General features: G+C 38.3%; 1 protein-coding gene across 1 annotated transcript in view; it reads right to left on the bottom strand.

Annotated features, from left to right (window-relative positions):
- Positions 1 to 17252, bottom strand: part of LOC117318712 — a 56962-nt gene that overhangs the window by 14457 nt on the left and 25253 nt on the right. Inside the window, exons 11-15 of the mRNA XM_033873671.1 lie at positions 12891 to 12974; positions 9489 to 9572; positions 7240 to 7323; positions 6119 to 6202; positions 4616 to 4699 (exon numbers count right to left, since the gene is read on the bottom strand). Coding sequence (XP_033729562.1) covers positions 4616 to 4699; positions 6119 to 6202; positions 7240 to 7323; positions 9489 to 9572; positions 12891 to 12974 — 420 coding nt within the window. The remainder of the gene's footprint in view (positions 1 to 4615; positions 4700 to 6118; positions 6203 to 7239; positions 7324 to 9488; positions 9573 to 12890; positions 12975 to 17252) is intronic.

The raw sequence follows: 17252 nt of genomic DNA on the forward strand, positions 1-17252 counted from the left end.
CGTCTTTTTGCTGACGACACTTCATTATCATACTCTTAAAAAATTTAGATGATATTACACGTGTTGTTAATACTGATTTAAAAGATGTTGAAAAATGGTCAAATGACTGGCTTATGTCCTTCAACCTCAAAAAGACAGAATCATGCCAATATCTTTTTCAAATCTCCCTTACCAGCCACTTTTTACATTCAATAACACAGTTATAGAAATAACAGAAACACATAAACACTTGGGAGTAATCTTAAGTAGTGATACTAAATGGTCAAAACATATAGATGAAATCATCAAGAAGGTTTCTAAATATATAGCGACTCTTCGTAAACTGAAATTTCTACTAAGCAGAAAACATTAGAAAAATGTATTTAACTTACATTAGACCTATCTTAGAGTATGCATGCGAGGTTTGGGATAATTGTGGTGTTACCAATTCCTATAATCTTGAAAATTTACAACTTGAGGCGGCTCGTATTATTACAGGGTTACCAGTATACACAAAAATAGAGTTTATATATAAAGACATTGGATGGCTTCCATTAGCCAAGAGGAGAGAGATAAAAAAATTAACCCTCTTTTATAACATATAACATAACATAGCTCCCCCAAACTTATATGATATCTTACCGGATAATATTGGAGTCTTAACAAATTATAACTTAAGAAAGTGCGGCAGCAACTTTATAGACTCCAACGCACATTAAACTCCTTCTTTCCTTCCACTTCTTCTCTTCAGAATAATTAAGATATATCTATTAGGAATTCTCCAACTTTAAATTCCTTTAAATCAAATTTTAGTAAAACGTTCTTTACAGAAACTGATGTATGCTTTCTAAATTTTGGTACTCGACAGGTAAATATTCTCCATTGTAGATTGAGTAATAGAGCAAGTACTCTGATATACGATCTTATCAGATCCAATCTTTTGCCTTCAGCACGATGCGTATGTGGATCCGCGTGCGAGGACTCGTATCACTTCTTCTTTACGTGCCCTAAATATCACATTATTCGACAGACGCTTTTAAATGATATACATTGGTACCCTGGTAATATCACATTAAATATACTTCTAAGAGGTGATGCAGATCTAGACAAGGGCCCAATGGGCCCAAATCGCTCACCTGCAATGCAGTTATCTTTTCATATATGGATCCTGCAGTTATTTGAAAGCATGCTACAGGACCAATATAATGTCTCTCTGCACTTTGGCTTTTCACTAAAAGTCATTTAAAGATTTAAGCATACTTGATCGATGTGACCTGGAATGTGAGTCAGGGTCATTCATTTGAAAAAAAACTTGGTAGTCCTTCAACCCAGCATGCTACATACCCAATATTAACTCCATGGGACTCTTGGTTATTGAGAAGAAGTCGTTTAAAGATTTTAGCCTTTTAGACTCCTGTGACCTCGAATGAAGGTCAAGGTCATTCATTTGAACAAACTTGGAAGCCCTTTACCCTAGCATTTTACAGGCCAAATATTAGGTCTCTGGGACTGTTGGTTATTGAGAAGAAGTCATTTAGAAATTTTAGCCTTTTTTACTTCTGTGACCTTGAATGAAGCTCAACATCATTCATTTGAACAAACTTGGTAGCCATTTACCGCAACATGCTACAGACCCAATATCAACTCCCTAGGACTCTTGGTTATTGAGAAGATGTTTACAAATGTTAGCCTTTTTGACTCCAGTGACCTTGAATGAAGGTCAAGGTCATTCATTTGAACAAACTTGGTAGCCCTTTACCGCAGCATGCTACAGACCCAATATCAACTCCCTGGGACTCTTGGTTATTGAGAAGAAGTCGTTTAAACATTTTAGCCTTTTTAGCCCCTGTGACATTGAATGAAGGTCAAGGTCATTCATTTGGACAAACTTGGTAGCCCTTTACCCCAGCATGCTACAATCCTAATATCAACTCCCTCGGAAAGTTGGTTATTGAGAAGAAGTCATTATAAGATTTTAGCCTTTTTCACCCATGTGACCTTGAATGAAGGTCAAGGGCATCATTTGAAAACACTTGGTCGCCCTTTACGCCAGCATGCCACAGACCAATTATAAGGTCTCTGGGACTCTTGGTTATTGAGAAGAAGTCATTTAAAGATTTTAACCTTTTTTGATCCCTGTGACCTTAAATGAAGGCCAAGGTCATTCATTTGAACAAACTTGGTAGCCCTTTACCCCAGCATGCTACAGACCCAATATTAACTCCCTGTGACTCTTGGTTATTGAGAAGAAGTCGTTTAAAGATTTCAGCTTTTTTTACTCCTGTGAACTTGAATGATGGTCAAGGTCATTCATTTGAACAAACTTGGGAGCCCTTCCCCCCAGCATGCTACAGACCCAATATTACCTCCCTGGGATTCTTGGTTATTGAGAAGAAGTCGTTTAAAGATTTTAGCCTTTTTGACTCCTGTGACCTTGAATGAAGGTCAAGGTCATTCATTTGAACAAACTTGGTAGCCCTTCACCCCAGCATGCTACAGACCCAATATCAAGTATCTGGGTCTTTTGGCTATTTAGAAGAAGTCGTTTAATTTTTTTAAGCATATTTGACCCCTGTGACCTTGATTGAAAGTCAAGATCATTCATTTGAACAAACTTGGTAGCCCTTTACCCCAGCATGCTACAGACCTAATATCAACTCCCTCGGAAAGTTGGTTATTGAGAAGAAGTCATTATAAGATTTTAGCCTTTTTCACCCATGTGACCTTGAATGAAGCTCAACATTATTCATTTGAACAAACTTGGTAGCCCTTCACCCCAGAATGCTACAGGCCCAATATTAGGTCTCTGGGCCTTTTGGTTAATGAGAAGAAGTTACTTGAATGGAAAAGTTGACGCCGGACGGACGGACGGACGACGGACGCCGCGCCACGGCATAAGCTCACTTGCCCTTCGGGCAGGTGAGCTAAAAATGATGCAAATCTTAGTATTGCAAAAGCAGTCCAACTTTATATTGACAGTACTGGCAGGTTTTGACTTTCTGAGCACCTTACCCCCATTTCCTTAAACTACCCTGTATCTTAGCTATTACCTAATTAATAAATTAAATAAATCATTAATTAATTAATTATATGTTATACTGTATATATGTCAATGGTATATATCATTTATACATGTTTCTGCTGGCTGGTATGGTTGTACGACTCAAGGAATGAATGGTTTCGAGCGGATCTACAGAGTTAAGTTTTTCATGGAATGTGCATTACGGACAAAGTTACACACAATTTATCTCTACTGCTTATATGTATGTGAATGTAAAAGAGTATTTGTACATAGGAAATGACTATTACCCCCCCCCCCCCCTTCTTTTTCTTCCATCTTTCCCTTTTTCTCCCTCTCTCTCTCTCTCTCTCTCTCCTCTTTTATAGATTTTTTTATTTATATATATATAAATTGCATTCACTTCTGTCCATTATGTATTGATTTATATTAAGTACTATACACTAAACTTTAGCATGTGTTTCTTTCTTAAGAGATACTCCACCTAAGCGGTCGGGATACTCGGTTGTACATCTCCTGTTGCTGAACGTTATATAACAATACTTATTTATATTAACTTCTCTTTAAGTAGTTTCAGGACTAATATGATATAGATTTTTTACACCAGTCGTAGACTGTCAATATCGGATAGGAGTTCACCACAGTCTTGAATATTACGTCCTGCTTTACAAAATTTGCCATCATCGGCAAAAAGGAAAGGTTTTGAAAGCATGTAAAAGTGAAGATAAATTATTCAAATCGCGTAGTTTAAGGACTGATATGATTTATATTTGTCTGTATCATCACATTAAAATCATCATGAAAGTCTCTATCGCGGAGTTCGCCGAATACCTCGTCAAACATAGTTGGAATGGCACACACTTTTTTTCATGACAACTCATTTTCTAACAAAACGAAAAAATCGCACACATACACACACGGTTTTCACCGTATATATCTAACATTTGTTAGGATAAGTAGCCTACATACATTAATTTGAATCATTATTTTATGTCATATTCAACTTTTCATATTTTCTGTCATGAAAAGTAAAAACGGGTGTACAATTTGATATGTTGGCAATGTAATACGGGTAAATTTAAAAATGTTGGCCTACCTAGAATGAACCATAATTGGACCCCGGGGGCTAATTGGGGACAGGTCACCTAGTCAGGTTTGGTTTTGGTTTATTTTGTTTAACGTCCTATTAACAGCTAAGGTCATTTAAGGACGGCCTCCCGTGCGTGCGACATGCATGTGTTTTGGGAGTCTGCGGTATGTTCGTGTTAAGTCTCCTTGAGATAGCCGGAACTTGTGTCGATTTATAGTGCTACCGCACAGAAGCATAGCGTCTGTGTATATCTTATACAACGCATACAGCACCGGTCCGTCCGACCGCCGTTCTCACAGCTCATTGCAGCGAGTTCCTGTATGCGCATATATATATATACAACTATACTCTGGTAAGCCTCCCAGAGTTACTGCCAACAGTCAACTGTCAGGCTCCTTATCACCTCATTTGTACAATACATGTATAACTTGTCAATTTCAAACATTAGTTTTGTTCTGCTTATTCATATTTTTTCCAGACAATTAAGGTGGAACATACCAGACGACTTGCTTCATTGAAACACTCACCTTATCAGGTTGGGCGCCTTTGTCTAGGAGTAGTCCGACTATTGCAGTGTGGCCATAAGTTGCAGCTTCTGTCAGCACATCAGCCTGTATCAAAGTATGGGATTTGCATTCGTTGTTATTATGTGTGAAGATTTAATGGAAACAAAATATGCTGCAGACAGGACCGGCATTGATGACGGACAGAGTGACATTTTGGTTATTTCGTTCAAAGACTTGAGCGACATATTTGGTCACTGATGGAGTTATATGGAACAACCAACCAATTGAAAAAACGTCTCCAGTGTATAGAAAATTGAGCCAAGCATGAAATGTCTGACAGCCACTGATTTGCCAGTAATTTATAAAGTAAGAAAATATATATGTAGCCTGGTAGGTAACTATCAATACGAAATGTTTATATAAATTCCGTTAGTCCGATTATTTTTGCCCAAAAGTTCAGGTTATACAAATTAGCAGGTAAACATTTAAGATTTTTGAGAATTTTTACTGCGAAATTCAGCCATTTTCAAAATAGCAACCCTGGAGAAAATTTGAGCTGAAGGACCCAACACATTTTTTGATTAGGTGCTATGCGAGACCCTGAAATTTTATAAACCATAATTGTCATATTGTTTTAGGAATTTGAATGAAATACTTTAAAACGTTAACACTAATGTCTATGGAAAAAACACTTTGTTTGTTGCTCCCTATAGCAAGCTACCGCATATGACTTTTTGTACCTTCCAGCGGCACTGGAACCAGATGATGGGACCGACCAGCGCATTTTCGGATGGGATTCACATCTTGAGAGGCATTGTGGCAGAATTTAGAGATGAATTTAGATTCAGGGGGATTGATAATTGAAATATGACCCATGTAGAGTTTTAAGGGGGACCATAGACCAGGAAGATACGGACATACATTTTGGACAACAATTGGTTGGTTGGTCCCTTATATGTTCTATTGAAGGACAGTACCCATATCAATGATAACGGATAGTTAATGATTCGTTGGATACTTTATTATATTTGCCACATTCACACCTGGAAAGGTGATACAAAAATATTGGCAATAAAGTTGTTTATTGGCTGGTTGTTGAATGGGTTCTTGTTTCAATCACAACATAATATACAAAAGCAAATGCCGGTTGCAAAATAATTACACATATATTCTGATAGATAAGAGGTAATTCAAAATATCGGATTACATTCTCTGAGTTGGCATATTATGATTCCAGTGTTCGTTCTTAGCTGGGTGAAACCGGTCCCATTTATATACTCTTCGGGTCAGATGACCTAAACATCCGAGCTATATCACAGTTGGGTTACCGTCAAAACGATCTACGTATGAGTTACAATAATAATAAAGCAAACACAAATGTAAGTTCGTAAGTCAATCGGAAATTCAGAAGTCAAAAATAAACATAATTGAGATATAAATTGCATGTATTATTAGTAACGTATATTGTTTTCTTCAAATGTTTACTCAGCTTTATTTCACGACTGTCTGCATTCAAACACTCACCTTATCAGGCTGTGCGCCTCCGTCAAGGAGAAGTCTGACTATTTCTGTATGGCCACGGGATGAGGCTGCTTTTAGCGCATCACCCTGTTTCAAAGTATGACGATTGCATTCGTTATTATGCAGTGTCAGCTTTTACGTGGTTGCATTATATAAAAATGCAAAGGCGATTGAAATAAACAATATACATCACTTAATTAATAGCCCACTGGTTTCTCCAAATTATCTATATACGATTGCAATAACTGGTATGATATGAAATTAATTGAGATTGGTGTTTTGTTGTTAATTCGTGGTAATTGGATAAGTGGATACTGCAATTATTGCAAAGTACATTACACGTTTTTACGAAGCCGAAAAATAACAACATTTTGTTAGCTTCCCTTCCTTAACATCCTCAATTATTTCCACTTCAATGGCACCAGCGGAACTGGAGAAGTTTAAAATGTGCTTTTCAAGATGGCGATCATGGCGGCCATCATGCATTTCATACCGATCCAAAAAATAACAACACTTGCTCCGGCCCATCTCAGGGTCATTTCAAGAAAGTTAGTTCTGAATCCTAGCTGTTGGAACTTGAGAAGAAGTTTGAAATACGTATTGTTCAGGACAACCATGATTGATCAATCATGTAACAAAATGGCCGCCTTAGCTGCCATGTAATTTTTTTACGAGGCCGAAAAATAACGACACATTGTTGGCATTAAGATCCTCACTAATTTCTAGTTCTATGGCACCAGTGGAACTGGAGAAGATGTTTTAAATTTGTGTTTTTTTTCAAGATGGCAGCTATGGAGGCCATCTTGGATTTCGGATGGACCCGAAAAATAATAACACTTTGTCGGAACTATCTCAGGATTTATTTTCTGACAAGTTTAAGCTAAATCCCAATTGTGAAATGTCTAAGGACGGCGCACAGTGGACGATGACGGACGAAGCACGCTAGCTATAGGTCATCCTGATCCTCATATCTTTTATCAACTGTCAGGCTCCTTATCACCTCGTTTGTACAATACATGTATAACTTGTCAATTTCAAACATTAGTTTTGTTCTGCTTACTCATATTTTTTCCAGACAATTAAGGTGGAACATACCAGACGACTTGCTTCATTGAAACACTCACCTTATCAGGTTGGGCGCCTTTGTCTAGGAGTAGTCCGACTATTGCAGTGTGGCCATAAGTTGCAGCTTCTGTCAGCACATCAGCCTGTATCAAAGTGTGGGATTTGCATTCGTTGTTATTATGTGTGAAGATTTAATGGAAACTAAGCATTTAATGCGATAACCTGTAAGATTATGTTGTGTGTAGACAAAAGTGATAGAAACCGACACTTTCTACAATGTCATCAAAAATGTTAATAAGTTGTCAAATTGTTGAATGGATTTCGAAGTTTGGACATAACGTTTACTTTCAAAATATATTTTATATGAATTATTCGTTCTTATTTCACAATATTTATACAAGTTTCTCAAAAACACGTCTATCATAAAACTTGGCTATACACAAACGACAAAATACTCGATGATTTAATTGGTTAGATTGAATGAGAAATTGATATGTTTGTGATCTTCAGGTATTAGGTAACACAGTACACATCAAGTAACACCTGCTCAATCATTAGATCTGAGCTGTGGTGTATAATTAGTAATTTAAAACACCTGCTTGCATGTCTCTGTGAAGGAATAAGATTTAAATGACATGAATTAAGTAGATGGAAATTAATTTGTGATCTATGGCTGTAGACACTCACTAAAGCTTGGTTTTGATGGATAATTGGGAAATCAAAACTTCGTAAACATCTCTTTGTGATGGGGTGTGCTTCCAATACTTCTCTTAAGATATCATTTTCTGGCTTTCATTTCAAATATCTATTACATCAAGCTATTTAATTTGATCAAAACCGAATTATTTCTAATAGCAAGAATCATCAAGCCAAAATTAATTGAACTGTACATAACAGCTGTTTTATTCTGATATGACGATCCAGTGATGCCAAAAGCCTTAACTGTTGACACAAAATATGCTGCAGACAGGACCGCCATTGATGACGGACAGAGTGACGTTTTGGTTATTTCGTTCAAAGACTTGAGCGACATATTTGGTCACTGATGGAGTTATATGGAACAACCAACCAATTGAAAAAACGTCTCCAGTGTATAGAAAATTGAGCCAAGCATAAAATGTCTGACAGCCACTGATTTGCCAGTAATTTATAAAGTAAGAAAATATATATGTAGCCTGATAGGTAACTATCAATACGAAATGTTTATATAAATTCCGCAAGTCCGAATATTTTCCCCAAAAGTTGAGGTTATAATAATTAGCAGGTAAACATTTCAGATTTTTGAGAATTTTTACTGCGAAATTCAGCCATTTTCAAAATAGCTACCCTGGAGAAAATTTGAGCTGAAGGACCCAACACATTTTTTGATTAGGTGCTATGCGAGACCCTGAAATTTTATAAACCATAATTGTCATATTGTTTTAGGAATTGGAATGAAATACTCTAAAACGTTAACACTAATGTCTATGGAAAAAACAATTTGCTTGTTGTTCCCTATAGCAAGCTACCGCATATGACTTTTTGTACCTTCCAGCGTCACTGGAAACCAGATGATAGGACCGACCAGCGCATTTTCGGATGAGATTCATATCTTGAGAGGCATTGTGGCAGAATTTAGAAATGAATTTAAATTCAGGGGGATTGATAATTTAAATATGACCAATATAGAGTTTTAAGGGGGAACCATAGACCAGGGAAGATACGGACATACATTTTGGAAAACAATTGGTTGGTTGGTCCCTTATATGTTCTATTGAAGGACAGTACCCATACAAATGATAACGGATAGTATATGATTCGTTGGATACTTGATTATATTTGTCACATGCACACCTGGAAAGGTGATAAAAATATTGGCAATAAAGTTGTTTATTGGCTGATTGTTGTATGGGTTCTTGTTTCAATCACTACATAATATACAAAAGCAAATGCCGGTTGCAAAATAATTACACATATATTCTGATAAGAGGTAATTCAAAATATCGGATTACATTCTTTGAGTTGGCATATTATGATTCCAGTGTTCGTTCTTAGCTGGGTGAAACCGGTCCCATTTATATACTCTTCGGGTCTGATGACCTAAACATCCGAGCTATATCACAGTTGGGTTACCGTCAAAACTATCTACGTATGAGTTACAATAATAATACAACAAACACAAATGTAAGTTCGTAAGTCAATCGGAAATTCGGAAGTCAAAAACCAACATAATTGAGATATAAATTGCATGTATTACTAGTAACGTATATTGTTTTCTTCAAATGTTTACTCAGCTTTATTTCACGACTGTCTGCATTCAAACACTCACCTTATCAGGCTGTGCGCCTCCATCAAGGAGAAGCCTGACTATTTCTGTATGGCCACGGGATGAGGCTGCTTTTAGCGCATCACCCTGTTTCAAAGTATGACGATTTCATTTGTTATTATGCAGTGTGAGCTTTTACGTGGTTGCGTTATGTAAAAATGCAAAGGTGATTGAAATCAACAATCTACATCATTTAATTAATAGCCCACTGGTTTCTCCAAATTAGCTATATACGATTGCAATAACTGGTTTGATATGAAATTAATTGAAATTGGTGTTTTGTTTTTTAATTCGTGGTAATTGGATGAATGGATACTGAAATTATTGCAAAGTACATTACACGTTTTTACGAACCCGAAAAATAACAAGGGCCCAATGGGCCCAAATCGCTCACCTGCAATGCAGTGATCTTTTCATATATGGATCCTGCAGTTATTTGAAAGCATGCTACAGGACCAATATAATGTCTCTCTGCACTTTGGCTTTTCACTAAAAGTCATTTAAAGATTTAAGCATACTTGATCAACGTAACCTTGAATGAAGGTCAAGGTCATTCATTTGAACAAACTTGGTAGCCCTTCACCCCAGCATGCTACAGACCCAATATCAACTCCCTGGGACTCTTGGTTATTGAGAAGAAGTCGTTTAAAGATTTTAGCCTTTTTGGCCCCTGTGACCTTGAATGAAGGTCAAGGCCATTCATTTGAACAAACTAGGTAGCCCTTCATCCCAGCATGCTACAGACCCAATATCAACTCCCTGGGACTGTTGGTTATTGAGAAGAAGTCGTTTGAAGATTTTAGCCTTTTTGACCCCTGTGACCTTGAATGAAGGTCAAGGTCATTCATTTGAACAAACTTGGTAGCCCTTCACCCCAGCATGCTACAGGCCAAATATTAGGTCTCTGGGACTCTTGGTTATTGAGAAGAAGTCGTTTAAATATTTTAGCCTTTTTGACTCCTGTGACCTTGAATGAAAGTCAAGGTCATTCATTTGAACAAACTTGGGAGCCCTTCACCCCAGCATGCTACAGGCCAAATATTAGGCCTCTGGGACTCTTGGTTATTGAGAAGAAGTCGTTTAAAGATTTTAGCCTTTTTGACTCCTGTGACCTTGAATGACGGTCAAGGTCATTCATTTGAACAACTTGGTAGCCCTTCACCCCAGCATGCTACAGACCCAATATCAACTCCCTGGGACTCTTGGTTATTGAGAAGAAGTCGTTTAAAGATTTTAGCCTTTTTGACCCCTGTGACCTTGAATGAAAGTCAAGGTCATTCATTTGAACAAACTTGGTAGCCCTTCACCCGAGCATGCTACAGACCCAATATCAACTCCCTGGGACTCTTGGTTATTGAGAAGAAGTCGTTTAAAGATTTTAGCCTTTTTGACTCCTGTGACCTTGAATGAAAGTCAAGGTCATTCATTTGAACAAACTTGGTAGCCCTTCACCCCAGCATGCTACAGACCCAATATCAAGTCCCTGGGACTCTTGGTTATTGAGAAGAAGTCGTTTAAAGATTTTAGCCTTTTTGACTCCTGTGACCTTGAATGAAAGTCAAGGTCATTCATTTGAACAAACTTGGTAGCCCTTCACCCCAGCATGCTACAGACCCAATATCAAGTCCCTGGGACTCTTGGTTATTGAGAAGAAGTCGTTTAAAGATTTTAGCCTTTTTGACTCCTGTGACCTTGAATGAAGGTCAAGGTCATTCATTTGAACAAACTTGGTAGCCCTTCACCCCAGCATGCTACAGACCCAATATCAAGTCCCTGGGTCTTTTGGCTATTCAGAAGAAGTCGTCTAATTTTTTTTTAGCCTTTTTGACTCCTGTGACCTTGAATGAAAGTCAAGGTCATTCATTTGAACAAACTTGGTAGCCCTTTACCCCAGCATGCTACAGACCCAATATCAACTCCCTGGGACTGTTGGTTGTTGAGAAGAAGTCGTTTGAAGATTTTAGCCTTTTTGACTCCTGTGACCTTGAATGAAGGTCAAGGTCATTCATTTGAACAAACTTGGTAGCCCTTCACCCCAGCATGCTACAGGCCCAATATTAGGTCTCTAGGCCTTTTGGTTATTGAGAAGAAGTTGCTTGAATGGAAAGTTGACGCCGGACGGACGGCCGGACGGCCGGACGGACGACGGACGGACGACGGACGCCGCGCCACGGCATAAGCTCACTTGCCCTTCGGGCAGGTGAGCTAACAACACTTTGTTGGCTTCCCTTCCTGCTGCCCCCATGGCATGATCGTAAGAGGCGACTAAACTTGGGATCGTATCTTTTCTCTTCTTTCTTAACAACTTTCTTCTTCCTAATGTCTCCCTTGACAATGCCTCACTTTTGGCCTTTTAGTTGAGCGTTCGCCGCTGTGAGGAAGGTTTTGGGTTCTGTCCCCTAGCCGGGACATACCAAAGTCTTTAAAAATGGTAGTTGCTACTCCTGCTTAGCGCTCAGCATATTTGGAGTGGGACGACTGGTTGGCTCCTTGTCAGTATAATGTGACCGGGTGGGGTGTGCTGCTGGGTGTCTTCGGCAGCATGCTTCTGTGAGATAGCACTTTAAATCGGCAAAAGTTCCGGCCTATCACAAGGAGCCTTAACACGAACATACCGCAGCCTCCCAAAACACACATGCACACTCGCTACACGCACACATGTCGCACGCACGGGAGGCCGTCCTTAAATGACCTTAGATGTTAATAGGACGTAAAACAAAATAAACCAAACCAAACCTTCCTTAACATCCTCAATGATTTCCAGTTCAATGGCACCAGCGGAACTGGAGAAGTTTAAAATGTGTTTTTCAAGATGGCGATCATGGCGGCCATCATGCATTTCATACCGATCCAAAAAATAACAACACTTGGTCCGGCCCATCTCAGGGTCGTTTCAGGAAAGTTAGTTCTGAATCCGACTGTTGGAACTTGAGAAGAAGTTTGAAATACGTGTTGTTCAGGAAAACCATGATTGATCAATCATGTAACAAAATGGCCGCCTTGGCTGCCATGTCAATTTTTTACGAGACCAAAAAATAACGACACATTGTTGGCATCAACATCCTCACTAATTTCTAGTTCAATGGCACCATTGGAACTGGAGATGTTTTCAATGTGTGTTTTTTTCAAGATGGCAGCTATAGAAGCCATCTTTGATATCGGATGGACCCGAAAATTAATAACACTTTGTCGGAACTATCTCAGGATTTTTTTTTTAAAGTTTAAGCTCAATCCCATTTGTGAAACTTGAGAAGTTTGAAATGTGAAATGTCTACGGACGGCGCACAGCGGACGACGATGGACGAAGCACGCTGGCTATAGGTCATCCTGTTCTCATATCTCATATCTTTTTCAGGACAATCATGGCGGATTGTACATGAAGACTGGTTGCTTTGAAACACTCACCTTGTCAGGTTGGGCTCCTTTCTCTAGGAGAAGTCGGACTGTTTCTTTATGGCCATTAGTGGCAGCTTCTGCCAGTGCATCACCCTGTATCAGAGTACGGCATTTTCATTCGTTGTTATTTTATGTTAAGGTATAGTTAAAACTAAGCATTTTAAGCAATACAAATATTTGCATTAACGACAATATATCAGCCCTTGTAATATTGCGTTGTGTGTAGACAAACGTGACAGAAATCGACGATATCTACAATACCAACTACAATGGAATCTATATTTCAAATTGTTCAATGATTTTGAAATCTGAATATAGAGTTTGCATAAGAAATATGTTAAAGATCGTATATTATTCGTTGTAATGTCAAAATATCTATATTAGTATCTCAAAAACACGTCTACCATAAAACTGGGCTATAAATCAACGACACTCAATGATTTAATCGGTTGAAATGGATGATAAATGTATATGTTTATGATCTTCAGGTTTTAGGTAATACAGCACGCATCAATTTAACGCCTGATCAATCATCACTAGAACTGAGTTGTGGTGCATAATTAGTAATTTAAAACACCTTCTTACATGTCTCTGTGAAGGAATATAATTAAATTGACATGAATTTATTTTGAAGATGAGAAGCGGATTTGTTTGTGATCTATGGTTGTAGACACTAACTAAAGCTCGGTTTTTATGGATAATTGAGAACTTAAAACATCACAAAATATATTTTGGGGATGGAGTATGCTTCCGATACTCCTCTTTAGATATACTTTCTCTCTTTTATTTCAAAGATTAATTATAAGGAGTTAATATAGTTTATCAAAACCTAAGTGTTTCTTATAGCAAGAATCCCAAAGAAAACATGAATTGAACTGTAATTTACAGCTGCATTGTTATATGACGCTTCAGTGATGGCAAAAAGCCCTAACTATTGACAAAAAAGTATGCTATAGACAGGAGCGGTATGTTTGACCACTGATGAAGTTATTTGTTGTATTGAAGGACATCACCCATAAAATGATTACGTATTGTATATGACCAGTTGGATACTTGACTATATTTGCCGCTTACACACCTCTGTATAGGTTGATCAAAATATTGGTAATCAAGTTATTTATTGGCTGGTTGTTGTATGGGCTCTTGTTTCAATCACAACACATTACAAATAAACAAATGTCGGTTGAAAAATCATTACACATATATTTTGATAGATAGATAAGAGGTAATTCAAAATATCGGATTACATTATCTTAGATGGCATATTATGATTCCAGTGTTCGTTCTTAGCTGGGTTAAACCGGTCTCATTTATATACCGTCAAAACTATCTACGTATGAGTTACAATAATAATAAAGCAAACACAAATTTAAGTTCGTAAGTCAATCGGAAATTCGGAACTCAAAAAATAAACATAATTGAGATACAAGAGGCCCAGGGGCCTTAACGGTCATCTGACTCTAAATTAAAAACCTTATATAACTGTAGTATGTATTCTCTGTAGCAAGTATATAGTGGCACCATTTGCCATGGTGGCCATCTTGGATTTCTGACCGACCCAATAAATAACAACACTTGGTAAGGACCATCTCAGGATCATTTCTGATAAGTTACAGCTGAATCTCACTGAGGAATTTGAGAAGAAGTTTAAAATAGGCATTGTTCAGGAAAACCATGATTGCACAATCATGTTACAAATGACCACCATTGCTGCCATTTCAAAGTTTTTACGAGGCCGAAAAAAATAACAACACTATGTTGGCTCGCCTTCCTTGACATCCTCACCCATTTCCAGCTCAATGGTACCAATGGAACTGGAGAAGAAGTTTAAAATTTGTTTTTCAAGATGGCGCCAGGGTGGCCATCTTGGATTTCGGACCAAACCGAAAAATAACAACACTTAGTCTGGATCATATCAGGATCATTTCAGCTCAATAGCACTGGTGGAACTTGAAAAGAAGTTTAAAATGTGTTTTTCAAAATGGCGGCTATGGCGGCCATCTTGGATTTTAGACCGACCCGACAAATAACAACACTTGGTCAGGGCTATCTCAGAATCATTTCTGACAAGTTTCAGCTTAATCCCACTGGTGGATCTTGAGAAGGAGATTGAAATGTGAAAAGTTTACGGACGGCTGACGACGGACGACGATGGACGAAGCACGATGGCTATAGGTCATCCTGACCCTTCGGGTCAGATGACCTAATAAATTGCATGTATTACTAGTAACTATATTGTTTTCTTCAAATGTTTACTCAGCTTTATTTTACGACTGTCTGCTTTCAAACACTCACCTTATCAGGCTGGGCGCCTCCGTCAAGGAGAAGTCTGACTATATCTGTATGGCCACGGGATGAGGCTGCTTTTAGCGCATCACCCTGTTTCAAAGTATGACGATTTCATTTGTTATTATGCAGTGTGAGCTTTTATGTGGTTGCGTTATGTAAAAATGCAAAGGTGATTGAAATCAACAATCTACATAATTTAATTAATAGCCCACTGGTTTCTCTAAATTAGGTATATACGATTGCAATAACTGGTAGTATATGTAATTAATTGAGATTGGTGTTTTGTTGCTAATTCATGGTAATTGGATAAATGGATGCTTGAATTATTGCAAAGTACATTACACGTTTTTACGAAGCCGAAAAATAACACTTGGTCGGCATCATATCAGGATCCTTACAGGCACGTTTCAGGTCAATAGCACTGGTGGAACTTGAGAAGAATTTTAAAATTTGTTTTTCAAGATGGCGGCTATGGCGGCCATCTTGGATTTGAGACCAACCAAAAAAATAAAACAACACTTGGTCGGGATCATATCAGGATCATTCCATGCAAGTTCCAGCTCAATAGAACTGGTGGAACTGGAGAAGTTTAAAATGTGTTTTTCAAGATGGCGGCTATGGCGGCCATCTTGGATTTGAGACCAACCCAAAAAATAACAACACTTGGTCGGGATCATATCAGGATCATTTCAGGCAAGTTTCATCTTAATAGCACTGGTGGAATTGGAGAAGTTTAAAATGTGTTTTTCAAGATGGCGGCGGCCGTCTTGGATTTCGGACTAACCCGAAAAATAACAACACTTTGTCGGCATCATATCAGGTTTATTTCAGGCAAGTTTCAGCTTAATAGCACGGATGGAAATGGAGAAGAAGTTTAAAATGTGTTTTTCAAGACGACAGCCGCGGCGGCCATCTTGGATTTCGGACCTACCTGAAAAATAACAACACTTAGTCGGCATCATATCAGGATCATTTCATGCAAGTTCCAGATCAATAGCACTGGTGGAACTTGAGAAGAATTTTAAAATGTGTTTTTCAAGATGGCGGTCATCTTGGATTTGAGATCAACCCAAAAAATAGCACTTGGTCGGGATCATATCAGGATCATTTCATGCAAGTTCCAGATCAATAGCACTGGTGGAACTGGAGAAGTTTAAAATGTGTTTTTTAAGATGGCGCCATGGTGGCCATCTTGGATTTCAGACCAAACCGAAAAAATAACAACACTTGGTCTGGATCATATCAGGATCATTTCAAGCAAGTTTTAGCTCAATAGCACTGGTGAACCTTGAGAAGAAGTTTAAAATGTGTTTTTCAAGATGGCGGCTTACGGCGACCACCTTGGATGTTAGACCATACAAAAAAATAACAACAGTTGGTCGGGATCATATCAGGATCATTTCCGGCAAGTTTCAGCTCCATTGCACTGATGGAACTTGAGAAGAAGTTTAAATTTTGTTTTTCAAGATGGCGGCTATGGCGGCCATCTTGGATTTCGGACCGACCCGAAAAATAACAACACTTGGTCAAGATCATATCAGGATCATTTCAAGCAAGTTTAAGCTTAATAGCACGGGTGGAACTGGAGAAGTTTAAAATGTGTTTATCAAGATGGCGGCGACGGCGGCCATCATGGATTTCGGACCGACCTGAAAAATAACAACACTTGGTCGACATCATATCAGGATCATAACAGGCAAGTTTCAGGTCAATTGCACTAGTGGAACTTTAGAAGAATTTTAAAATGTGTTTTTCAAGATGGCGGCTATGGCGGCCATCTTGGATTTGAGACCAACCCACAAAATAACAACACTTGGTCGGGATCATATCAGGATCATTTCATGCAAGTTCCAGCTCAATAGCAATGGTGGAACTGGAGAAGTTTAAAATGTGTTTTTCAAGATGGCGCCACGGTGGCCATCTTGGATTTGAGACCAACCCAAAATCATATCAGGGTCGTTTCAGGAAAGTTAGTTCTGAATCCGACTGTTGGAACTTGAGAAGAAGTTACGTGTTGTTCAGGAAAAGCATGATTGATCAATCATGTAAATCTTGGTTGAGCCAAATCATAATCAATCAATG

The sequence above is a fragment of the Pecten maximus genome, unplaced genomic scaffold (assembly GCF_902652985.1).
Source record: "Pecten maximus unplaced genomic scaffold, xPecMax1.1, whole genome shotgun sequence".
In the NCBI taxonomy this organism is placed as follows: Eukaryota; Metazoa; Mollusca; class Bivalvia; order Pectinida; family Pectinidae; genus Pecten; species Pecten maximus.